The following is a 20840-nucleotide window of genomic DNA, read 5'->3' on the forward strand; positions in this document are numbered from 1 at the left end:
AGACGTCCTCCCTTCCCTGGTCTGCTGCAACCCGCTCCCTTCGGCCCTATTACAATGAGGCATTCAAGAAAGCAGATCAGTTAGCCTATACACGGGATTAAAGGTCATGCCTTACGTGCCTACAAATGCTAATGGCAGTTAAGTAACAGCATGGAAAAAATCCCCTCCTCTGTGCATCCTCCCCTGACGCCCCAAGAGGAGCAGCGCTGCCCGCCTGGCACGGCCGAAGGTTTGAAGCTGCGCTGTTTTTCCTCGGGGCACTGAAATGCCATCAGGCACTTTATAAATATCCACAAAGCTCCCTTTCTCTCAGCCAAATGACAACTTGTACCTTATTATCAACTACAGAGCTTATAAAGGAAAAAAAAAAAAAACAGGAGGAAAAAAGGCAAAAAAAAAAAAAGGAACAGTCATGCTGCAATGGCATTTCAGATAAAGGTGTTGGTTGGTACAGGGAGAGGGAACACGGAAAGAAGGAGCCAGTGCCAAGCCCATCCCCACGGAAAGGGCTCAGACATTTTCTGAAAGCTGATGGCAGTTGAGGGAGCAGTACGAGCGCTATCAGATGGGAACGTTTCTGAATCTTCCATTGCAACTATGCAACAATTAAAAAAAAACAAAAAACACAAACAACAGCAACTTCCAAATGCATTCACAAGCGGAGAATACTTTCCAGTCAGTGGGCAGAATCAGAAAATTATTTCCACGCGATGTCAAGTGTTCCAGCAGCACTTAGTCCCCAACAGCTCTGCTGACACAGAAGGGGGGCATCAACTCATGAAAACTACAGAATTTGCAGAAATCAGGCCAACAAAACTACATTAAAGGTAAATCCATGTCTCCAGCTCCTTCTGCCAGCAAGCACTCTACCAACCATCAATAACCACACAAAAGCAAACCTCCTTCCCCGCGATGACAAGAGCAACCCTGGCATGTGCCAAAGCCCCTTTCCTGAACCACGCTCTTCCTGGGGCGAAACTGAGGGCTTACTGAAGCCCTTGCCAAATTTTCATTGACTTTATTAGGGTCCATATTCTGTTCCTCATGTTTCCAACGAGGAGCTGCCAAGCAGCTGAGTAACTAATGGAGTGGCCAAGTTTGTGTGCTTTCCCCTGAAGAGAAAGATTAGAAGGAGCCCTAACACCTTCTGACAACAGGTCTGTCAGTGTTTCCGTGCTGGTTTATGTACTTGCCATAGAGACAAGACTTGGAGAGCTTTAGGTAAATGCTGTCGTCTGAGAGCTTGTCAGTACCCCAGCCTACACAAATGTGCACGAGCAGGCAGCTTGGGTTGAATAATCATCAGCTCGAAGCTTTATCAAGCCGCCGAACAGAAGCTGAGACTTCAAGCCTGACTATTGACGTGAAGTTTCACGACAGACAAGCGGCAATTAAAAGGCCTTCGCTGAACTTGCACCATCTCTAAAAGCTGATGAAGGCAGTGATTCAAGGGAAAGATATGGCAGAAGCGGAGACACACTGTGTCTCAACACGTTCCGGTCCCTCAAACCTGCATCTTGCAATAGGGCAGGATTTCTGCACAAGGCACCGACGCAGAGGAGCATACCCGGCACAGTTCGGTGGCACGTGGCTGCGTGTAAGCGGCTATTTCAGAGCGCTGTGCTGTGCTCAGACTGAGGTCTGCAGGGTCAGGATTTAACACGGAGCAGAGATCTGGAGAGCCTCTGCCCTGACCACAGGCACAGGCATCAGAGCAGCCCCGCTCGGCTGCGAGGGGACCGCTGACCTCTCGGCACGTACCAGGGGTCTGCTTGGGAAAGCACAACCAAGACGACTTCTACTTTCTCTCATGCAGTTATATATTTAGATTTTGTTTGCATTTCCTGTTTCTCAAAGTTCAGCTCCCAGCTCGAAGCAATGGTTTCTGGCCATGCTTCTGACCCAGGCGTGATCCCACCAGAAGATGCACGGGCTGACCTGGGAGAAGGAAGGGACGCTCATTCTCCAAGGACGGACAACCACCATGTCCCGGCAGGGAACACACGATGCTCATGACCGATCAGGTAACTCTGCAGAGGAAATTCAGCACATGCTATGTGGGGTAACTTGTATGTGCAGACTCACATACTACCGAGCCAGAGAAAATGCTCTCAGGGGTGATTAATTCTACTCTGAATCACAACACACCTAGAGATACGGCCAGTGCACATCGCAGAAATGAACCTATTAATTCTGTCATTTTATTTGAAATCACAGCCCAGGCAGTGAAGTGGCTGCAGGTTTTCTAGGAACCGCCTTGTAGCTACGGTGAGACAGAGCACGGCTCACTCTCCATCTTGATCAGTGTGGCATGGCTGCACACCATTGAGGAGGTACCTGCTTTTCACGGCTGGAAAAACACCTCTGTGGTGAAATAGCTGTGTTGTCTTATGCAAAGAAAGCACGAGCAGACCCTTTGGGATGACAGGCACGTCATTTACATAGGATTTACTACGGAGGTAAGCATCTAGTGTGAATTCTTCCTGGTATCTTTAACAGCCACACTCAACAACCTTCGGCACACATGCACCAGTGAGCCCTCGGTTCAGCAGAACCCAGTTGCTCTCCTCCAGCAGCTGCGTGCAATGACAACCGAATCCTCGCATGGAAACCTAAGAGCAAGGGCAGGAGGTCAGAAAGCTTAGCCAAACCATCAAATTTCAGTGATTGCAAGAGCTCTCACACCAACTGGTTACAGCCCAAACGCTACCTGGAAAACCCATTCTACGGGTTTAAATAGGTGAAAACGGTATTTTAGAAGCTGGCAGAGCCCGTGAGCAGCACCATGACTTTCTCAGATTCCAACACATTTGGCACCGCGACACAAATTCTTTACAAGATCTTTAATTCTTCTAGTGTTGGCCAACCTTGCAGTAGTAACCTATTAACTTTCCGCTGCTGTTTTATTGAGTGGTAGTGATCAAGCACAGTCTAAAAAAATTCGTTTTCCATCAGCCCGCTGGAGAATCTCATCAGCCACGCATTCATAAAAAAGTTGTTCAATCAGGTGCAGTCTTCATGCCCCGTACCCTCGTGGAAACCACCACAATGATCATCTGTGCACTTTGTGCATGCTTCCCATCCCTACCATCAGCGTGCTGTCTATGGCAAAGGAAATCTCAACATTTAGAGATGAGAAGCCTGAAGGTATCTGCTGCTCACTGTCCAGAAACTGGGTTTTGAGCTTTCTCCCTTCTAAATGAGGACCGTGCATCTCCTCTGCAAACAGGTGAGGGCACAGCTTTACTCAACCAGCTGCCGAAAAGCTCTGCTGAGACCTGAGGAGGGGCAGTGGAAGGCTCGCCTTCCTGCTCCCAATTCCCTGGGCACAGCAGTCTCACCTCAATACAGAGAAAGCAAGAGTAACCCTTCAAGTCTGTAGAGTGAGCATCAAAATTTTCTCCAGCAGGCCAGATTCTTATCTTCCTACACATTTTCTGCATAAAAGATATAAGGACTGATTTTTATGTGGGAAGGGGTAAGCCATCAGATCAGTGAACACCTGATAAATGCCAACAGCCAGACAAAGGCTGTGTCCTCTGCAACAAGGAGCAAAAAACCAGAACGGTACCGTTTAATGAACCTGGCATCATCCAGAAGGATGAACTCTTGCTGCCTCTCCTTGTGGTGACGTCACTCCCATCACTCCGTTCCTGCACTAGGAGAAATGTGACTTGTTTGCACAGAGATGGCTGCAGCAAGCTCACTCACCCAGCTGAGCTCCCAGACGGCTCCGCCAATTTAACTCAGTCTGCCCTAAAACATCTGCCCTGAACTTGCAATATCACCACTTTGCCTATCAAAAGCTAAGTAGTTTTCACACCAAGGCTGAGACTGTGTTAGAGACGCGCCAAGATTTCCACCCTCGTTTCCCCGTAACACACACAACTCAAAACCGAGCCTTCCCAAGACCTCCTAGCACATTTACCACCCTCGGCCCCTAACGTTTGTGTGCTCCCCAGTACCCAAGCACAAGCCAGAGGCCAAATTCAGTCAGGCCACAAGGATGCAGCCCTGAGAGCTGTGATTTCTTTTTCAAAAGGGAAAAGTGTGGAGTCATTCCAGAAGAGAAACCGCAAGTCTTAAAATCTTACGAGGAGCTCAGCTAGCAGATGCTGAGCGAGCCAACAGTTTGGAGCTTTCCTGTAAGTCCTAAAAATGAGCTAAGGAGGGAGCAGCAGAAGCAAAATTAAGCAAAAAGCTAAAATTGGTCTGGGAGGGTAATTCTGATCAGAGAGCAGCAAGCTGCACCAGCTCACTGTCACCATGCAGCTTCTTTGAGCTCAAAAGGTGTGGAAGCTCTTAATAGCAGTTCAAAGCTGCCAATTAGCTTGAACACTGCTGAGCTCCTCTAAGCTTCTTACACGCCGCCCAGCCGATCGCTGAACGTAAGGAGGGGTAATTGAGCCTCGCCTCTCTCCCTCTGCTCCTTTTCTCATCGTCTGTTCGCAGCCAGGTTTGGGAGACGCGGCGCGAAGGACGAGCGCGCCAGGAGAAATCAGCGCCTCCCCGGGTGGACCCGTGCCAGGAGCACCACATCGTGCCGCCATCAGCGCGCCTCGACGAGAGGAAGCAGACGACAAAACCCAGCCACGGTGGGAACCTTACGGAGCACGCAGGTGTGCTGCAGGTTGAGCCCGGCCCGCAGACAAGCAGCTCGTTGTAGGGCTTTGTCAATCCCATGACATCACCCCGAGAGAAGCTGCTAGCCGGGGAAAAAACAGCTCGGTTCCCAGGGTACGGAGGATTTCAAGCCGCCCGCACGCAGTTGCTCAAAGCCACTGCTATGACCCTGCCAACAATACCGAGCAGGTTTTCCCTTCCTTCTTATTCAGTTCCCATTCTTCACCCAGGACCACTCGTCTTTGCTCCTGAATATTAAGTATGCGTTTCTCTCCGCTAAATTCCCACTTGCCCTACAAAACGCTTTGGAAGCTCAAAACAGAAATGGATATTACAAACCTGAAGAGAGGATTATAAAAGATTACATGCCCTTATTGCCAAGCTGCCAAGTTCGGAGAAGATTCTCAAGTGACACTTCTCCCTAAAGCAAGGAGAGGCTTTCGTGAGAGGTTTAAGGAACTGGAAAATGAAGAATAGCAAAAAAGTTAATTATTCTTGGGAGAAAAATCTGCAGTTTTCCCTCTTAATTTATGCACGCTCCTTTTCTCACCCAGCTCTGTGCCCTTCCCCCTGCTCTGTTCTCTGTAACGCTCACTCTCACCCGGCCTCAGCTCCATCCCACAGCCCCTCCAGCAGCGAGCACCCAGCCTGCTCTGCTCCCTCTTAAATCTTTGGTCTTCGAAGCCGGCCCGCAGCAGTGCAGGAAGGAGACTGAGGAAAAGCATCCTCAACTTAAAAAGGAGGACCTCAGCCCAAGGCAGCTGTGGAAAAGAAAAAAAAAAAAAAGAAAAAAAAAACCAACAGTTTGGTGAAAGCTGTTTCTAAACTTTCTGCCCCCAACACGCGGCTCTGCTCACCACCCTTGCCAGCAGGGCACCTCCAGCGGATGCTCCTCTGAGGCTGATTTCTTTCAAGACCCTTTTGCCTCCTTCTGGCAGGTGAAGGGAGGGAGGCACTGGACCAGCCAAGGTAGAGGAGCATTTCTGGGAAAAGAACGAGCCGCAGGCATACCCGAGGTGGTAGGAGATTGACCACAAGTTCAAGGTGAGCAACCAGAAAACAAAGACAGTCTTTAAGGCAGCCTGCATTACACCACGCAGGATTTTTCTTTTAGAAGCCTCTGCCTTCAGCTTTCCTTCAAGAAAACCGATGCATTCGGTGCCACTGATCTCGGCCCAAAAACTAACTTCTCAAAGCAGTGCCAGGATTGCTGAATTCCCCTCCCCTAAATCATACCTCTACAGAAGCACAGGCCCTGTGGTCTGAAAACCAAACCTCTGCATGGCTGTGGTTTTTGTGATGGGAGAGAGGAGTTCAGGGGGTGGAACAATCACAAACCTGCGTAGGGTGCTCTCCCAGACCTGGGAGCCTTCGGTGCTCGCTCCCTCCGCCAGCACTGCTGCTGCTCTTCTCCTTTAGCTATTTGCAACCTCCCAGCGTGCCACCTGAAAATTTCTTGAAGTCTGAGCACACAAGTGATCAGGGCATCTCCTTTTTTTTGGTTGGAGGGGGTTGGCTCAGAAGATTTTTGCCACAGCTGGCATTTCATAGACATCGGAGTGTAGTTTTGCCGCAGAAGGAAGAGTTCACGGGACACTCAATTGCAATACAGCAATGTGCTTTTTGTGTGTGTGTACCCAGGTTGCTCAGGCACAGAGGCTAAGCTTAGCTTTCTTAGCTTAACGACCTGAAGCCGATGACTTTGTAAGGGACCATCCCAAAGGACTCAAATGTAACAGAAGCCTTCCAGTAACCCCTCATGCTATCTGCAAAGACCCACTCCCCTTCCTTCTGGCACCTGCAGAGTGTTTTCAGAACCTAGAACCAGCCATTAGACATTGATTAATTGATTGGACCTACTTAAACACACACCCCCAAAAAAAAAACACCAGCACACTCCTCATTCCATTTCTACCCCGATGTCTGAGGAGTCTTCACGCCTTTTAGCACTGTGCTGCTACTATACAAAGGACTGAACTTCTTCATCCTTTAAAGATGCTTCAGGCACAAAACCCTCGGTAGAGGAAGGATCATACATGGATGCGATGGCGATTCTGAGCCATATCCAGATTTATACAAAGAGATGCTGTGTTGCAAATAACCTGAACCCCACACTCGACCCAGTGCTCAGAGGTAATGACCGTTTTCCAGCTCTACGTTCAAACCCCCAGCTGAAGGTTGCATGAGGCTAGCTTCCCCTTGTAAATTCACCCTGCTCTTGTACCTCTTCCTAGGGAGGGAAAGCTGGCTTTGGGAGAAAAGACCCACTTTGGTTACGCATCAGAAGGTCACAGCCAGTTTGGTCGAGGCAGGAGATGGAGCTGCTGGCTCCCACGAGGGCTCGGGAGCCTCCTGACTCAGGGAGCATTGCTCTCAGTGCTGCCACAAGGCCTGAACATTTGCAAATCAAAGTTCTATTTTCAATTTTCTTTTGAATTTCCAGAACTCAGCAGGTGATTTCTTTCTTCTCGTCTACTCTGTGGGATGTTGAAGCAAAGTAACTGTGCAGGAAAGAGGCAACAGGAGGAGAAATAACAGTGCCAGGGCAGAGAACCTGCACGCGCTGGGATAAGCCAGTGTCAGGGAAAAGACTTGTGCAGGCCAGCTCGGCGGGGCCCTCTTGGCAGCGCGGAGATCCAGGCTCCCAGGTCCCACCAGAACAGGAGGAGCAGGTTTCCTCTGCTTTTGGCAAACACAAATGAGCGTGATTAACGTCTCCTTTGATGAAGGTCTAGTTAATTAAAGGGGATCTGTAGCTAGGGTGCAGTATTTCAGGTATTCTTAGACCCGCTGGGTTCTCCCTCTATGTAATACGTTTCCTCCTCTCTCGGGCAGGCGAGGCTGCCCCAGATAAAGGCAACCCCACGTCCCCTCTACCCCGGAGCCCATGCCACTCCTGCTCCTTTCCAAAGCCTGCAAAATATCAAGCATGCAAGGAGAAACCTCCCACTACTCCCTCTGTAGTGCTGATTTCTCTGATGCTTACTGCTAATGCCGCCAATCCCCTAAGCACCAACGTGCACCCGTTCCCAAATGTTTCCGTGCCGTGCGTTTTGCAAACGGACATCACAAAGCCCCCCAGCAGATCCCAAATCCCCTTTCATCAGGGTAAAATCGCAGGTGCTCATCTCCAAAATCCTCGAAGGAGACCGAGTGAGCCCAGCAAAGGGAACAAACAAGTCAAGAGAAAATTTCTTTCCTACAGCGGTAGGAAACAGAAATGTATAGGTCACAACCTTGCAGAAGCAGTCCTGATAACATCTAATTAGCAATCCTGCTGTGCTACTGCATTTTGTAACAGTAAATCCGACCAGACTAGGAGGGCAGAGGGAATCTTTACATCAACGTGATCACTTTCATCCAGTTTGGAAAGGGTTGTTGTACTTCGCTGCTTCGTGGGACTCCCCCCATCTCCAGAGGGAATTACCAACACCAGCGGTTTCTGAGCTGCTCCTGAAACCCGCGTCACTGCTTTTGGGAAACGATTTACAGGGGCAGCGCGGATTTATTTTATGTATTAATTTTTAAGTCTCAATACTAAGAATTGTTTGCTGCCAGAAGATGGGTGGAGGAGGTAAGGAAAGTTCACGTACCCAAGAGATTTAACTCGAACCAACTTGGACAATATGTTTGAGAAGCATTTCCTTCCAGCTACTGTAGATAGCTGTCCTTAACGTGCCTTTACCGAAGCAGCCAATTTTCCACCTCTGAGCACAATGAGATTTCAAAGCACACACGAAACCAGAGTATAAACAGACACAAACATCCACTTAGCGATATAACAAAAGAAAATACGGGGCAAAAACTTGAGCTTCTCTATTTTCTGCCCGTTATATAAAATATCTTGGCATTTTAAACACCCTCCACTCCACCCTCCCCTTTTTTTTTTTTAATAAATGACTGCGTTATCCCAAAACACCCCGCTTAGCTGGTCTTTGCACCGTGCTCTGGACCAAAACCCGTGTCCGGGGATGGAGGGATGAGTGTGCCTGGTGCTACGGACGGGACGAGCAGCAGGAGGGAGCGTTGGCCTGGGCAGACCCGGGCTATGCCAGCAGAACGAAGCAAGAGCCTTCAAAACGTGCCTGAGGATCCCGTCACGATCAGCAGAAGCGACCGACAGAGAGGCAGCCCCGAAGAGCAAGGGATTAAGGCAGAGCTGCCTTTTTCGGGAGTTTGAGGCCGTCGAAGGCAGACCGTGCTGCCTCCACGCCGCTGGAGCCGGATGGTACCCTACCCCCAGCCCCTGACGGATGTCAAACTTATTTTTGTAAATCTCTGGTGATAAAAACCATGCATGGCATCTTGCTCATTTCCTCCTTACTACTTAGTTTGCCAAAAACTTGCAGCTCTGCTTTCCCTGCCACATCTACAGACCAGTACTGTTTGTTCTGCTCTTGGTGACTAATGATGATAATGCACATCTCTTTTCTTTGTAAAATCCTCCTTAACAGCAGTACAAGAACCAAAAATGATATTTTGTTACCCAGTTTCGCTAGGCCTGAAGCAATTAGACAAATGATGAACAGGAAAAAAAATCTATTTTCTTCTTTCCTGAACTCTCATGTGATTAAAGTCCATTAAAATGCAAACAGGCTTGAATTTTATTTTATCCATCAGTGGCCACACTCCACTGTCCCTGGGCTACGACTGTCTCCTTGGGAATCCTCTGCGCTTAAGAAGAGTCAAGCTCTAGGTTTAGGAGCAATCAGTCTAGTAAACCTTGCTAAGCATATATCTGTGTCCATATATATTTTATAAAGCCCTACATTTTTTATGTTGATTCCCCCCGATCATTGAAAAGTACACTCAGCTTCATGTTTGCTCATCTTTGAATAAACAAAGCGAAGGCTGCTGGGCATCCACAGACAAATGAGACATTACAGATGTAGACAAAACCTATCATCACCCCGAAAGCATTTCTCTTTTAAATTACATATCCATGCAGGAGTTATTCGGAGCGCAGATTGCTATGTGTGTGTTTAATTCAGCCAGGGCCTGCTGGGGGCCGGCTCTATGCTGTCACGTTTTTTTCCTCCACGTACTTGACAGCTCAGAAACGCGTGACTCGGTCAGGGCAAGTCCTTTCTATGTAGGGACAATAAAACTTTTTTCTTCCTCCTACATTTTGTAGTGTTCATTTCTCTCTGAATCCACGTGTCTGTTCCCACGTAGCTCTCCTACCTGGAGTCCTGCTGTTAAAATAAATCCACCTGCGTCCAAACAAGCGCGTGATTCCCCATCGAGCACGTTCAAATCAGATACCGCCAGCGCACGCTGCACACGAGTACAGACTTTGTCCCCTACTGCCTCAGCAGAAAAAACCACCCATTTCGGAGACAGACGGGCTGGCGTTAGAAGCGGGAGCACAGAGCCCGGGAGGTCTGGGGGCTGAGGCCCAGTTCACAGCCTCACACATGTGCACAGCCCATTTGTTTCGGTCACAGCCCAAACACCAATTTCTCAATTAGTGCATCGCAGCCATTCACTTCTTTTGTTAAAGTAACTCAAAACTCCTGCTGTACACAAATAATTTCCCTCAGACAAACCCAATGGCATCTTACGACCACATGTACAGGCCTTCACTTTTGTTTGTAGGCACGCAGCATTCACAGAAAGCTCCGAAGAAACCCTACAGCGAAGAAGAAAAAATAAATATGTATTTCCTGGAAAGATTTTCTTCCCTTCTGCAGCTATTGGAGTCTATCTAAGCATGAGCTAGCAACCTCTCACCATAACCAGGTTGTGCGGCAGCCTGCACAGAGCTCCCTGCTTCTGAATAAACCAGCTGAGAGCCACCTTGTTAGCACAGCTCGACAGCGGCTGCAGCCATCACATCTCCCTGGGAAGGGGAGAAAAATAAGTGACGACCTCTGTAGTGGTTAGAGGGGGCCCCGATCTGGAGGCAGCACGGGGCAGGGACGCAGCGATGCCCGCCTGGCCCCGCTCACGCTCGCCAGCACCTACTGGGCACCACGGAGTCGTAGGGAGGCACCCACCTGGTGTTGGACACGTACAGGACTTGTCTCTACAGCACCAAGAGAAAGATAATTCTGCAAAATGCTTTACTGGGGCTCGCCGGTTTGCTCGTGCCTTACGAGTCATACACAGCGCCTTCCCACTTGGTTCTCTGAAGCACCGGGGTGAATAGCCCAGCCAGCTCCTTTCGATGAGGTTTTAATAGTGCAAGATAAATGAACCTGTTAATGCCTACCACCGCAGAGCCTCCGGGGCCTCACCTCCTGCCCTAACCCGCACCAGAGGAGCACTCAGCACTTCCCCACGTGCCGCATGCCTTCTGCGAGCCCTCCGGGTTAATTAAAAGCCTTTAGTGACCCAGGTCACCTCCGACACCGAGGAACGGGAAACAGGAGTCAACCCTGCACATGGCAGTGAGACATGGACATCGTGGTCAGCAGCCAGGAAAACCAGGAGACAAACATCTCGGTTCCTTCACAGCAGACTCAGGAAGGCTATTCATTTCTTTTCTGTTTCCTTCCAAAACTTCACCCTGTTTTGATTAAACGAAGTCTCGGTGTCGTTCAAGAAGGTGCATAGGAAGCTGCATAAAGGCAAGGACCGTCATTTCAAGACTCTGGTGGCCGAAACCATACTTGTGTGTGTATCAGACGGCAGCCGAGCTGACAGGAAGCCTGTGGCCACAGCAGCGCAGCCAGAAGCCAGCCCTCGCCAGACAGCCCAAAACACGCACAGCAGTGTTGCGACAAAGCCATCCCTCATGTGCCGGTGCAGCCAGGGCCGGCAGGAGCCAGGAGGTAGATGGAGATGCGGAGCAAGTATCAGAAGCCTGGCGGATTTTTCAGCGGTAATTCATCAAAACCCCATGCCAAAGCATCTGTGTCAGTCAGCAACTGGCCGAGGAGAATCGCTCCAGAAGTGACTGCATTAAAAAGGGGCTTTCGCTTTTCCTAGGGAAACGCGCTGAGCTCCTAGGTGCAGCTGGAAGAGAACTGCAACCCGCAGTCACCGAGCTGGGAGAGATGCAGCGAGCAGCTGGCCCTCAACAGCATCATCACCAACACCTGCGATGGTCTCAGACAATTATACTCAGGAGTATTTTGAGAATGGGGTGTGGGAAAGCACTTCTGTTCCTATAAGATACGCAGAAAAAGTTAGACATAAACTGAACGAGCAGGTCTGCTTACAGCCTCCCGCCGGACTTGGCAGCGTAGCTCCTTGCATTTCACCTAGAAACAGGGATTTGGCCGTGACGAGGGGAGAGGGATCTGAGAGCTCTGCAAATAAACGATCTCAGGAGTAAAAACTCAGATCTCACTGAAGGGAGGAGCCATAAAACCACAACACAGCTGATCCCCGAGGTCTCAAACCTACAGACAGCACTGACAGCAAAGCACGGCGATAGCTGACAACACTGCTTTGGAGCTGGAAAAACGCCCTTGGCTCGCTCCCTGCCCTCACGTGCCACTGGCAGGGACTTCGCCCCTTTCTGCACCACTTCCCCCACGAGCAGTTTTGGGAGGGATGCTCCTACACCAGACGCACACACTAAAACGACCAGCATGCCCCCATAAGGAACAGAGGCAGAGAACACCTGCTCTCCAAAACCTAAGCCTCTTCGAAAACTCTCTTTCAGTCATTTTCTTCACCTCCTCTGTACACAATGTTTTCTGACTCCATTCAAACGAGCAGCCCTGTAACTAGTACAGCATTCTCCTGCCCACAGAGGACCAGATGTCTGGCTTCAGCTTCCCTCGTAGTAAGAACAAAACCACGCAGGGGACAGTTGGTTTCAATGCTAACATGTCAAGAGGTTCATGCATTAGCTTGTTATTTATGTAAACAGCTTCCTTTAAAACAAGTGATGTTTTACAGGATTATGAAGTATTTATTTCAGAAGAGCCTAGAGAGTCTTTTGAATAACTACCCCAAAGTATCAGCACAGAAAGCATAAGGCTAAATAAAACAAGTTAATTAGTTGAAGCAAGCGATCAAGTAACGCTATAAATAAGAGCACGGAGATAATCTTGTGCACGTTTGTTTACTTCTAACATGCCATTGCTTTGAGTCCTAAATCAAGTACTGTTAGCATTACAGATGTACACCATTCGTTATTTGGAAAAATGAAACAAAGACCTAAAACAAATACTTTCCTCTGGGTTTGTTATTTCAAGAAAAAAGGGTCAATGTGCCTAGGAAGTGCTGGTTGTGTAAGCACGCCGGCAATTCTCAGCTTGCACCAAGCTCCATTACGGGCAGCGCTGGGGAAACGCAAAGCAAGGAGCTCTGCCTGAAGACAGCTTCACCGTGGCAGAACTTGCCCTCCGGCCACAGGCTCTAAATGCCTCTAAGAGTTACGGTTCCCATCTCTGGGGTGGCGGAACCTCAGAGTTTTCCAGGAGAGCCGAGCTGCTGTGCAAAGCTCCCCTTTCTGCACGCTTCGACGGCTGTGTTTTACGTCTACCTTTAAGACAAATACAGTGTTTTGAGAAAAGTCCAACACCATTTCTTTCCACTGTCTTCTGCACGCCTCCCACGCCTGGGCTCGCTGCTCCATGGGGCGAAGGGCGAGGACAGGCTGCCGGGGCTGCCCCCAGACCGCGAGCTGCTCCTTCCCCGCGGGCTCTCGCGCCGGAGCTCCTCCTTCCGGGGACGCAGCAGGCAAGACGTGAAACTTGGCCAAAGACTCCCAGTCCAACTGCTCGCCAGACATAGCTCCTCCTCTGCAAAGCAAAGGCTGTTCTTCCTCCTCCGGCTGCTTCCTCTCGGCCCTGTCTGGCCTGTTATCAAAGGAAGAGCTTCTCCCACCACAACCCGAAATCTCTAGTTTGCTGAGAGCCCTTTCTCCTAATCCCCATACTTCCACTCCTTACCTGCTTCTGTGAAAGCTGCATCTCTTCAAACCCTGTCGCCCTGCAAAGAACATCCAGGGGACATCTCTAGGACACACTTACCCTCCCGGTAATTCCCATGCACTAATTTCTCAAGACCAATGTAACCACAGGTAACAGTATTGCAAGCACAGGTTATCAGCACGCTCCACACAAGGAGCAAAAACACAGACACAGACCACAAGAGCAGCAAAAAGCAACCTGGAATGCAAGACTCTGCTGTTCCCTCGTCATGATTTCATGAGTCAGGAAAGTCCTCACAAATAATAATGTCCTCATTCATCCCGGTGGATGTTAATTTTTGGCTTCAGACAAAATGGTCTGGGATTAAGGAGGAGGAAAATCAACAGTCACAGCTGAAATGAGCACAACTACCTGCTCAGAGACACCCTTTGTTAAGCATAATTAGCACCGGATGACTGTAATTTTATTAGCCTCAGATATTGTCGCTAATTGTTTTCTGTTGTGATCATAAACATTCATCTGCATAGCATTAGCCTATTACCCACAGTAAACGACACTGCGCTCGTGATGAACATGACACATGGGTCAAGATCTGAAGGAAATACTCGGGGGGGAGAAGTAGGATCCGTATCCGAAGCTGTGAAATGCCAGGAATGCTCCCCGGTGCGTCCCACCCCTCTGCAACTTTCAGTACACCACGTACCACAACATTTAGCCCCACGAAGACACACTACAGCTTGAAAAACAGACCGACACTTGACTGCAGACTGCTGTTCCCACAGCTGTACCTCTCCGAAAAACTTGGGTCATTTTGATGTAGCCTAGGTATAAACAGCTGTCCTGAAGCTGTTCTGGCAATTAAAGGTTAATGACTGCAAACACCGAGCCTGCACCTTGCAACGAAACATAGGAACACAGCAGAGTGCAGATAAAGTGGCATTTACACAGCACGTCAATGGGCGTGTGAGTTACAGGGTGAGCTCAATTGTGTAGAGGTTCGCTAATAAAAACCCCACCAAAAATAAACTGCTCAACAGAAAAAGCGATCCGGGGGTGCAGGGGAACATGAGTCAGTAGGAGCACTTCTAAAATGAGAAAGCACTTTTGAAAACATGAAAAACTGAAAAGCTGCCTCAATGAGTAATAAATGCTGAATTCCCATTTCAGACAGAAGAAATAGTTTTGTGTTTGGGGAATCACTGAAGAAACCTAAATGCCTTGGCTTTGAGTTAGAAGTGTGAAAATGCAGATTCTCTCTATATTAGTTTATATGGAAAGATACAAAACTTAGAATTTAATCAATTTAATCAATCTAGACTGTATTAAAAAGAGCACCACATTTGAGTAACTTTAGTGAACCGGAAAAAAAAAAAAAAAAGAAGAACAATTCCAGAAAAGCAAGGATAGAAACTACACTCTCTCAGCCTAGGTACAAAAAACCTCTAAAATGATTTACAGCATAAAATTAAAATACTGAAGAAACAGATCTTCACCCAGGTGAAGAAAGTGAAGGAAATAATCCTGTGGGAAGCGTCACTATAAAAATCTCAAGTACAGAGCGAGTGTGGAAGACAAATGCATGTCAAATGCAAGAAATCAGTGTTTACCTTCTCCCTCCCCCAAGAGATACCCACTGAAGATACAGATAATTGATTCTACTGAAGAGTTATTTTGTCATCAATCTCCAATTAAACTTGCATTGCCCTGAGATCTAGATAAGAAGGAGCAGTGAAATACATGTTATCTGGGTAGTCTCTCACAAATCTACTCTTAACAGAGTTGAAGGGTCACTGGCAATACTCAGAAATAAAAACAAAATAAAACAGAGTGCAGCAGCTCACCCACGACCCTTGGATCCAAGGCTTTGAGTTGTCTGCACAGCTCCTTCCTTATCTCGTTCCTAAAGAGATCTCGGTGCGTTCGCAACCATTAAGCTTATCAGAGTGCTACTTCTCTTTCCTCGAGCTGGTACATCTGCTAGAAATTAAAGTGCTCTTTAATTAATGATGGTATAAATAATACCTTAATACTGAGCCCAAGTCCTTCTCACTCAGGGCTTTGCACATGTCAATTTAACCGCTTGTACGAAACGCCTGGGTGTGAGAGTGGTCAGAAGCCAGGGCATGTGCACCAAAAGCTGCTCCCAAGCAGCACAGAGGGGAGAAGCTGCAGCGTCCCGGGGGAGCGAGCACACACGGCTCTCCACAGGTTCGGCATCCCTCCTTGCCCAAGAGGATGCCTGCATCAATCCAGGAGGGATTGCTGCAGCCAAGGAGCGATGAAGCAGCGTCTGAACATGCTTCCTAGACTGTGAGACCAACTGGAAAATATTTATCCAGATTTTTTTATTATTATTATTTTTTTAAATCCCACTTCCCTCTGCAAGCTGCCAAAAGAAACAACCAACCCTCTTTTGGGAGGTAACCGTTTCTTGAAGAAGGGAACTGCTCTGCCCCCGCTTTCCAAAGGTCAGCAGCAAACTCCACCGGCCGCTCCTCAAACCCATGCCGAGGTCCCACCGCCGCGACCCCAGCCCAGAGGTAAGGCCGAGCACACCAGGGCAGGCACGCGCCAGGAGGAAGACTTTCCTTTCTTCTTTTTAAGCTGATAATCTGCAACTATTTCAGAGGAAGTGGAAATGGTTTTAATGAAGAGAGTGAGTAAGGAAAGGGCTTGGTTGCTTGGACACAAGGCAGGCAGCATGCCTCCAGGTTCTCTTGGTTAAACTCCAAAGCATGCCTCTCCTCTCGGACTGTGTATTTAACACCCCAGGCAAGGTCCTCCTTGGTTCTGGGTCACAGCGACAAGAAATTCTGTCCAACCAGATGTTTCCCAGGAGACTTTCACTGCAGCCCTTCCAAGTTAAAGCATCCGCATGCTTTGGAGAAACCCCGTGGCTCACACTACCTCTGGGCAAGTCAGAAGTCTGGGCAGACCACGGGGTTTGACAGCCCAAGGATTCCCAAATCCTGCCTCTCGGACAGGAAAACCACCCATTTCCTTGGATTTCTTCCTGAACAGGAGACACGACAGACGAGTTACATTTCTCTCCCTTTCTGTCGTCCAGCTCCCGGCAGTGCCGCCAGCTCTCGGGCCCGCTGGGGCAGGGGTGACCCAGCAGGGCCAACTGCTCCGGCAAGAGCTGCTCCCCCTTAGGGAGCGATACATCCCGAGGCCAGCAACTAGCTGTCCTGTGCCTATAAATCCCACAAGGCAGCACATCTTTGGGGGCAAACGAGTTCTCTTAGAGCCCGGCTGTTGTCTGCTCGAGGAGCAGAGGGTAGGCCTTCAAGAAGCAGGGCCCGGCTGGTTCAGATGTTGCAGGTGACTGCACTCCCTCGCTTCCCCAGGCACCTTCCCAGCTGTGACTTCCTCCCTCAAGAGAGTTTGGCTTTTACCTTGAGTCCCATTGTTTATTCTCAGTTCCTGAACTGCGAGGCTCTTTGTGAAACCAGCTTTGGCTGGCTCGGGCAGAGGTTTCGGGGTCCAAGAGCCAGAAGGCTCCGTACTTCTCCCAGAACCGACATACAGCATTTACAGCGCAGCGGCTTCTCACAAATAATCCTTTTCCACTGTTCACTTTTCATGCTACTAGAAGCAGAGACCCCAGCAACCTAGCTGACTGACAACTCGTTTGAATTATTAGAGAACCATTTGGTATCAAAGTGTGCCAGGACCAAGAAAAAAGCAACCACGGCATGCTCTGCCCTTCAAAGATTGCACGATTTTAATGCAAAATGCTCATGTCCTATAGAATACCTTCCCAATATAGCTTGCTGACGTATACTGGTGGGCGGAAAGGACCAAACAAACCATCCCAGGCAGCTCGCAATAACAACTCTGCCTCCCAGGAGCTCTCAACAACAGTGGAAGCCTGCAGTAGAAATCCTTGTTTCTAATATCAAACCAACCCCTTAACAAAGCTGTCTTCAAGAACAGCAATAAAGCAATCCTCTGTCTTCATTTTTTCCATGTATGCCACGAGATCCAACAAGCATCATCAAGCCAAATTCCAACCGAGCAAGGTTGTGGAGGAATACAAATCACAGACTGTATGTAGGTGGTTTGAACAAACCCTGGGATGCTGGGGGAGATGGTCCTTCTTAGTTATTCCTCCTCTTTGTCCACTTGTTCTTGTTTTAGAGCAGTGTGACTGCTCCCAGCACCGAACATAAGCCTGTAAGAGACAATCCACTGTGGCTGAGACCCAGTACCCACGTGGACAGCGTTTCCTAGTAATAACAGCAAGATGAATTTATTTATTTTTTAATACGGATGACCTGTCCAGCAGTTCTAACTAGTTCCAGATGTTATCAGGTTTTAATATGATAATCTGGAGGACTCTGGAAAGCACTGAGGTTTTGGGGAGAAGGGAGGTTTATTTTTGCTTTTATTCTAAATTTAACCTTTGCGTTTTTTTCCCCAAAGCCTCTGCAGTCACTCAGTTCAGACTGGGTAGCCCATGAGAAAGTTGCACAGAAGACCCTAGAGAACAGAAGGCAAATTCCACCCACCCACCCACCCCCCCACACTTTATGAGCATTGTTAACAGCAGGGCAGATTTAAACGGAATCTCGGCCTGGCATCCTGCTGACCTCAATCCCGGCTGGCTAAACCTTCCTAACACTGTCGTCCTTGGCATCTAACATAGAGCAGACATCAATTTAGCTGATTGATTACAAAACTCTGAATCTGGTATGAGGAAGTAGATCCGTTCCACTGCCTTGAGCACTGGTTAAAAGACAGCTTTATTTCTCTTTCTGTCTCCCCCTAGTACTCCATTTACAGTAGCAGGCTTGATATATCCATCAGTGCACGACAGCTCCTCCGAGGCTGCTGCGCTCGCAGGACTGCGCACACCACACACGCAGTTCATTTTGGAGAGCAATGCTTCTGCTTCCTCCAAGACATCTGTTTTAAAGGGACCTCCAGGTTTTTAAGCACATGCCAAAACATCACACCACTTCCCTAATCAGGAAAGGCCTTTTTTTTTTTTCCCTAGTCATTTTTTTAAAATTAAGGTAGAACAGCAGAAAGTTGCACATCTCATGTTAATAAACACCAAGTTCAAAACCAGTTTAAACAACCGCGGTGTATCCCAAAGAATAACTATAGACACCTGTAACACAAGGAGAACAACACAAAACAGAGCCCATTACCTGTGATCGGATCAATTTGATTATCGTCTGCCTTCCACTCGCCTAGTGACTCACTGACAGGCTCCCCTCTTCGATTTATTATCCTTGAAAAGCCACTTGAGAGAGTAGAGAAGATGCCACGGACGAAATAGCCCTGCTGCTCGCAGTCCACCGAGCGCACGGCTTGCAGAAAGGGCTTTGTGCTCCTGGCCGCAGAGTGCGGCACGGGTTCGGACAGAGAGCGGTTGAAGGGAACCCGCAGCGACCTCGTCTTTGCCTGGAAAATCATCTCCGCTGGATCTTTGTGGAGATGCTCAGTGCTGGTAGCATCCACGCTTGCAGAACTTTTGACAAGGCTCGGATCGTTACCTTCCCCTCTAAGACTGCTGGAGCGCGCTCTTTTGCTTATCCTCCAGGGAAGCCGCGGATGTGTCTGCCACCTGTACGCTCCGAGTGCCTTCTCAGGGTCCGAAGTCATTTGTTTATTCATCTTCTTGCTTTTCATTTGGTGGTACCAGTGATACTCCTTCAGGGTAGCCGTGCCAGCATCTTGTTCCGACAAGGATCTTCTAAAGGTCCTGGGAGAGAGACTATAGTACTTTTTAAAAGCACTCATTTTCCTACTCTTGAATTTCAGCTTTTAATGCCCAAATCATCCTCTTCACCGCTGTGAAGGACAGCAGAGGCTCTCCCCGAGGAGCATCAACCCCAGCGCCAGGTACTTCTACATGTCAGCAAGAGGGACAAGCCCTCACCTACAGCAAGCCGCCCTCCAACACCACGCGCAGCCTCGCCGAGCCTGCTGCCGCTTCCTGCATTGTCGCCCTTCTGCACCAAGCTCTCAGGAAATGACTAAAAGAGCCCAGCCATGAAAAGCCACAGTGGTGTTCTGCACCAATCACACTTCACTTTTCTTCAGTCGACATCAAAGATTTGGTTAAAAAAAAAAAAAAGACAACCGTGAAAGTCCTTCACTCAAAGTCACACCAAAGTCTCAGAAAAGCGGTACAATTGCAATAGTCAAACTGAGAGTAATGCACACGTCCTTCAGTTAAGTAGTAATGTACGCCAAATAGAGCAACACACAACATAAAGACAATTCCTAGAGTTGATATTTACCACGGGTACGTTGGATCACTTAGGAACACCCCAGAGTTTCCTTTTAGAGAGAAGTAAAATACCCAGACTGCTCAGAACTGGGTGCTGGAAGCTTCATGGAGCAAGGCAAAGGGGGGAGAAGAAATGCTGCAACTTAATATAGTGAGAGTGTAAATACACCAAAGGGAGAGAAGTAAAGGGGAGGAGAAAAAGGGCAGAGAGGGTGGGTGGGACTTCACCAACCACACACCGAAGCAGAGATTGGGAAAGCTTTGAGGCATGATCCGCTGGCAAACAGAACTTGACAGTGGGCATATTTGTCTTTTTTCTTTTCTTTCTTTCTTTAAACAAGAGAATAGGGTTTTGTTTTGATAAATCTAGTTGGAATAAGCAGGGTGGAAAAAATAATCCTATCTGTTTAACCAAGAGGAAAAAAAAAAAACTTGCCTTCTCTACAATTTAAGAAACAGCTGACTATTTTAAAATCTCATAAAGAAAATATCTGCTGGTGAACTCAGACCATGCTTGCCAAGTTTCAGAGCAGAACACTTAAATCTCAAGTCTACTCAAATCCCTGAAAATAGGGGGTTTATAATGGAAATGCTGACAGACCCTTGGCAATCAAGTGACAATGAAAACTACTTCTCTGGTTAAATAAAATGATAATCTGGTCTGGCAGACCAATAAAGCTTAATCGGCCCGCTATGGGATCTCGCCTTTAAGCTTCGATGGCATTCATCAGCCAAAGCACATTCCTGACAGTTGCAGATGCAAAACTTCCTTACTTCTGAATGCACAGGGAAAAGGGTGTCACTGCTCCCTAAAACAAGGCCGCAGTTACCCAAGACCTCCATCACGTAGAGAAATAAGTTCTCTATTCAGCAGCAAGCTGCGTTCCTCACATTGAAGCAAGAGAAGTGGCTGTGTAAAGCTGCCATGCTCAAGAAGTTACACCCACCTCAGACGCCTGAACAGCTCGGACACTGCAATACAAACTCAGCACCGAAAACACCGAAGCTGACTCTCCTGCTCTGTAGGCAGTCGTGCTGCTCAGCGCACGTGTCCTCAGTGGCAAAATGTACCTGAACAAAACGCTGGTGGAGAATTCACCGGGAAAGAAGCGAGCTGGCTCTTCTCCAGGCAGACC

At 48.4% G+C, this 20840-nt stretch overlaps 1 protein-coding gene across 9 annotated transcripts in view; it reads right to left on the bottom strand.

The window, feature by feature from the left end:
* Positions 1 to 20840, bottom strand: part of RASAL2 (RAS protein activator like 2) — a 178211-nt gene that overhangs the window by 104380 nt on the left and 52991 nt on the right. For 3 of the 9 annotated variants that reach the window (XM_013191400.3, XM_013191398.3, XM_067001486.1), the window contains exon 1: positions 18617 to 19439. The exons of 4 other annotated variants lie outside the window; for them this stretch is intronic. In XM_013191400.3, coding sequence (XP_013046854.3) covers positions 18617 to 19211 — 595 coding nt within the window. In that variant the 5' untranslated portion in view covers positions 19212 to 19439. Of the gene's footprint in view, positions 1 to 18616; positions 19444 to 20840 lie in introns of those variants that run through there. 2 more of the 9 variants (XM_048073378.2, XM_013191399.3) reach the window with 2 other exon arrangements.

This window comes from Anser cygnoides, chromosome 8 (assembly GCF_040182565.1).
Source record: "Anser cygnoides isolate HZ-2024a breed goose chromosome 8, Taihu_goose_T2T_genome, whole genome shotgun sequence".
Lineage (NCBI taxonomy): Eukaryota > Metazoa > Chordata > Aves > Anseriformes > Anatidae > Anser > Anser cygnoides.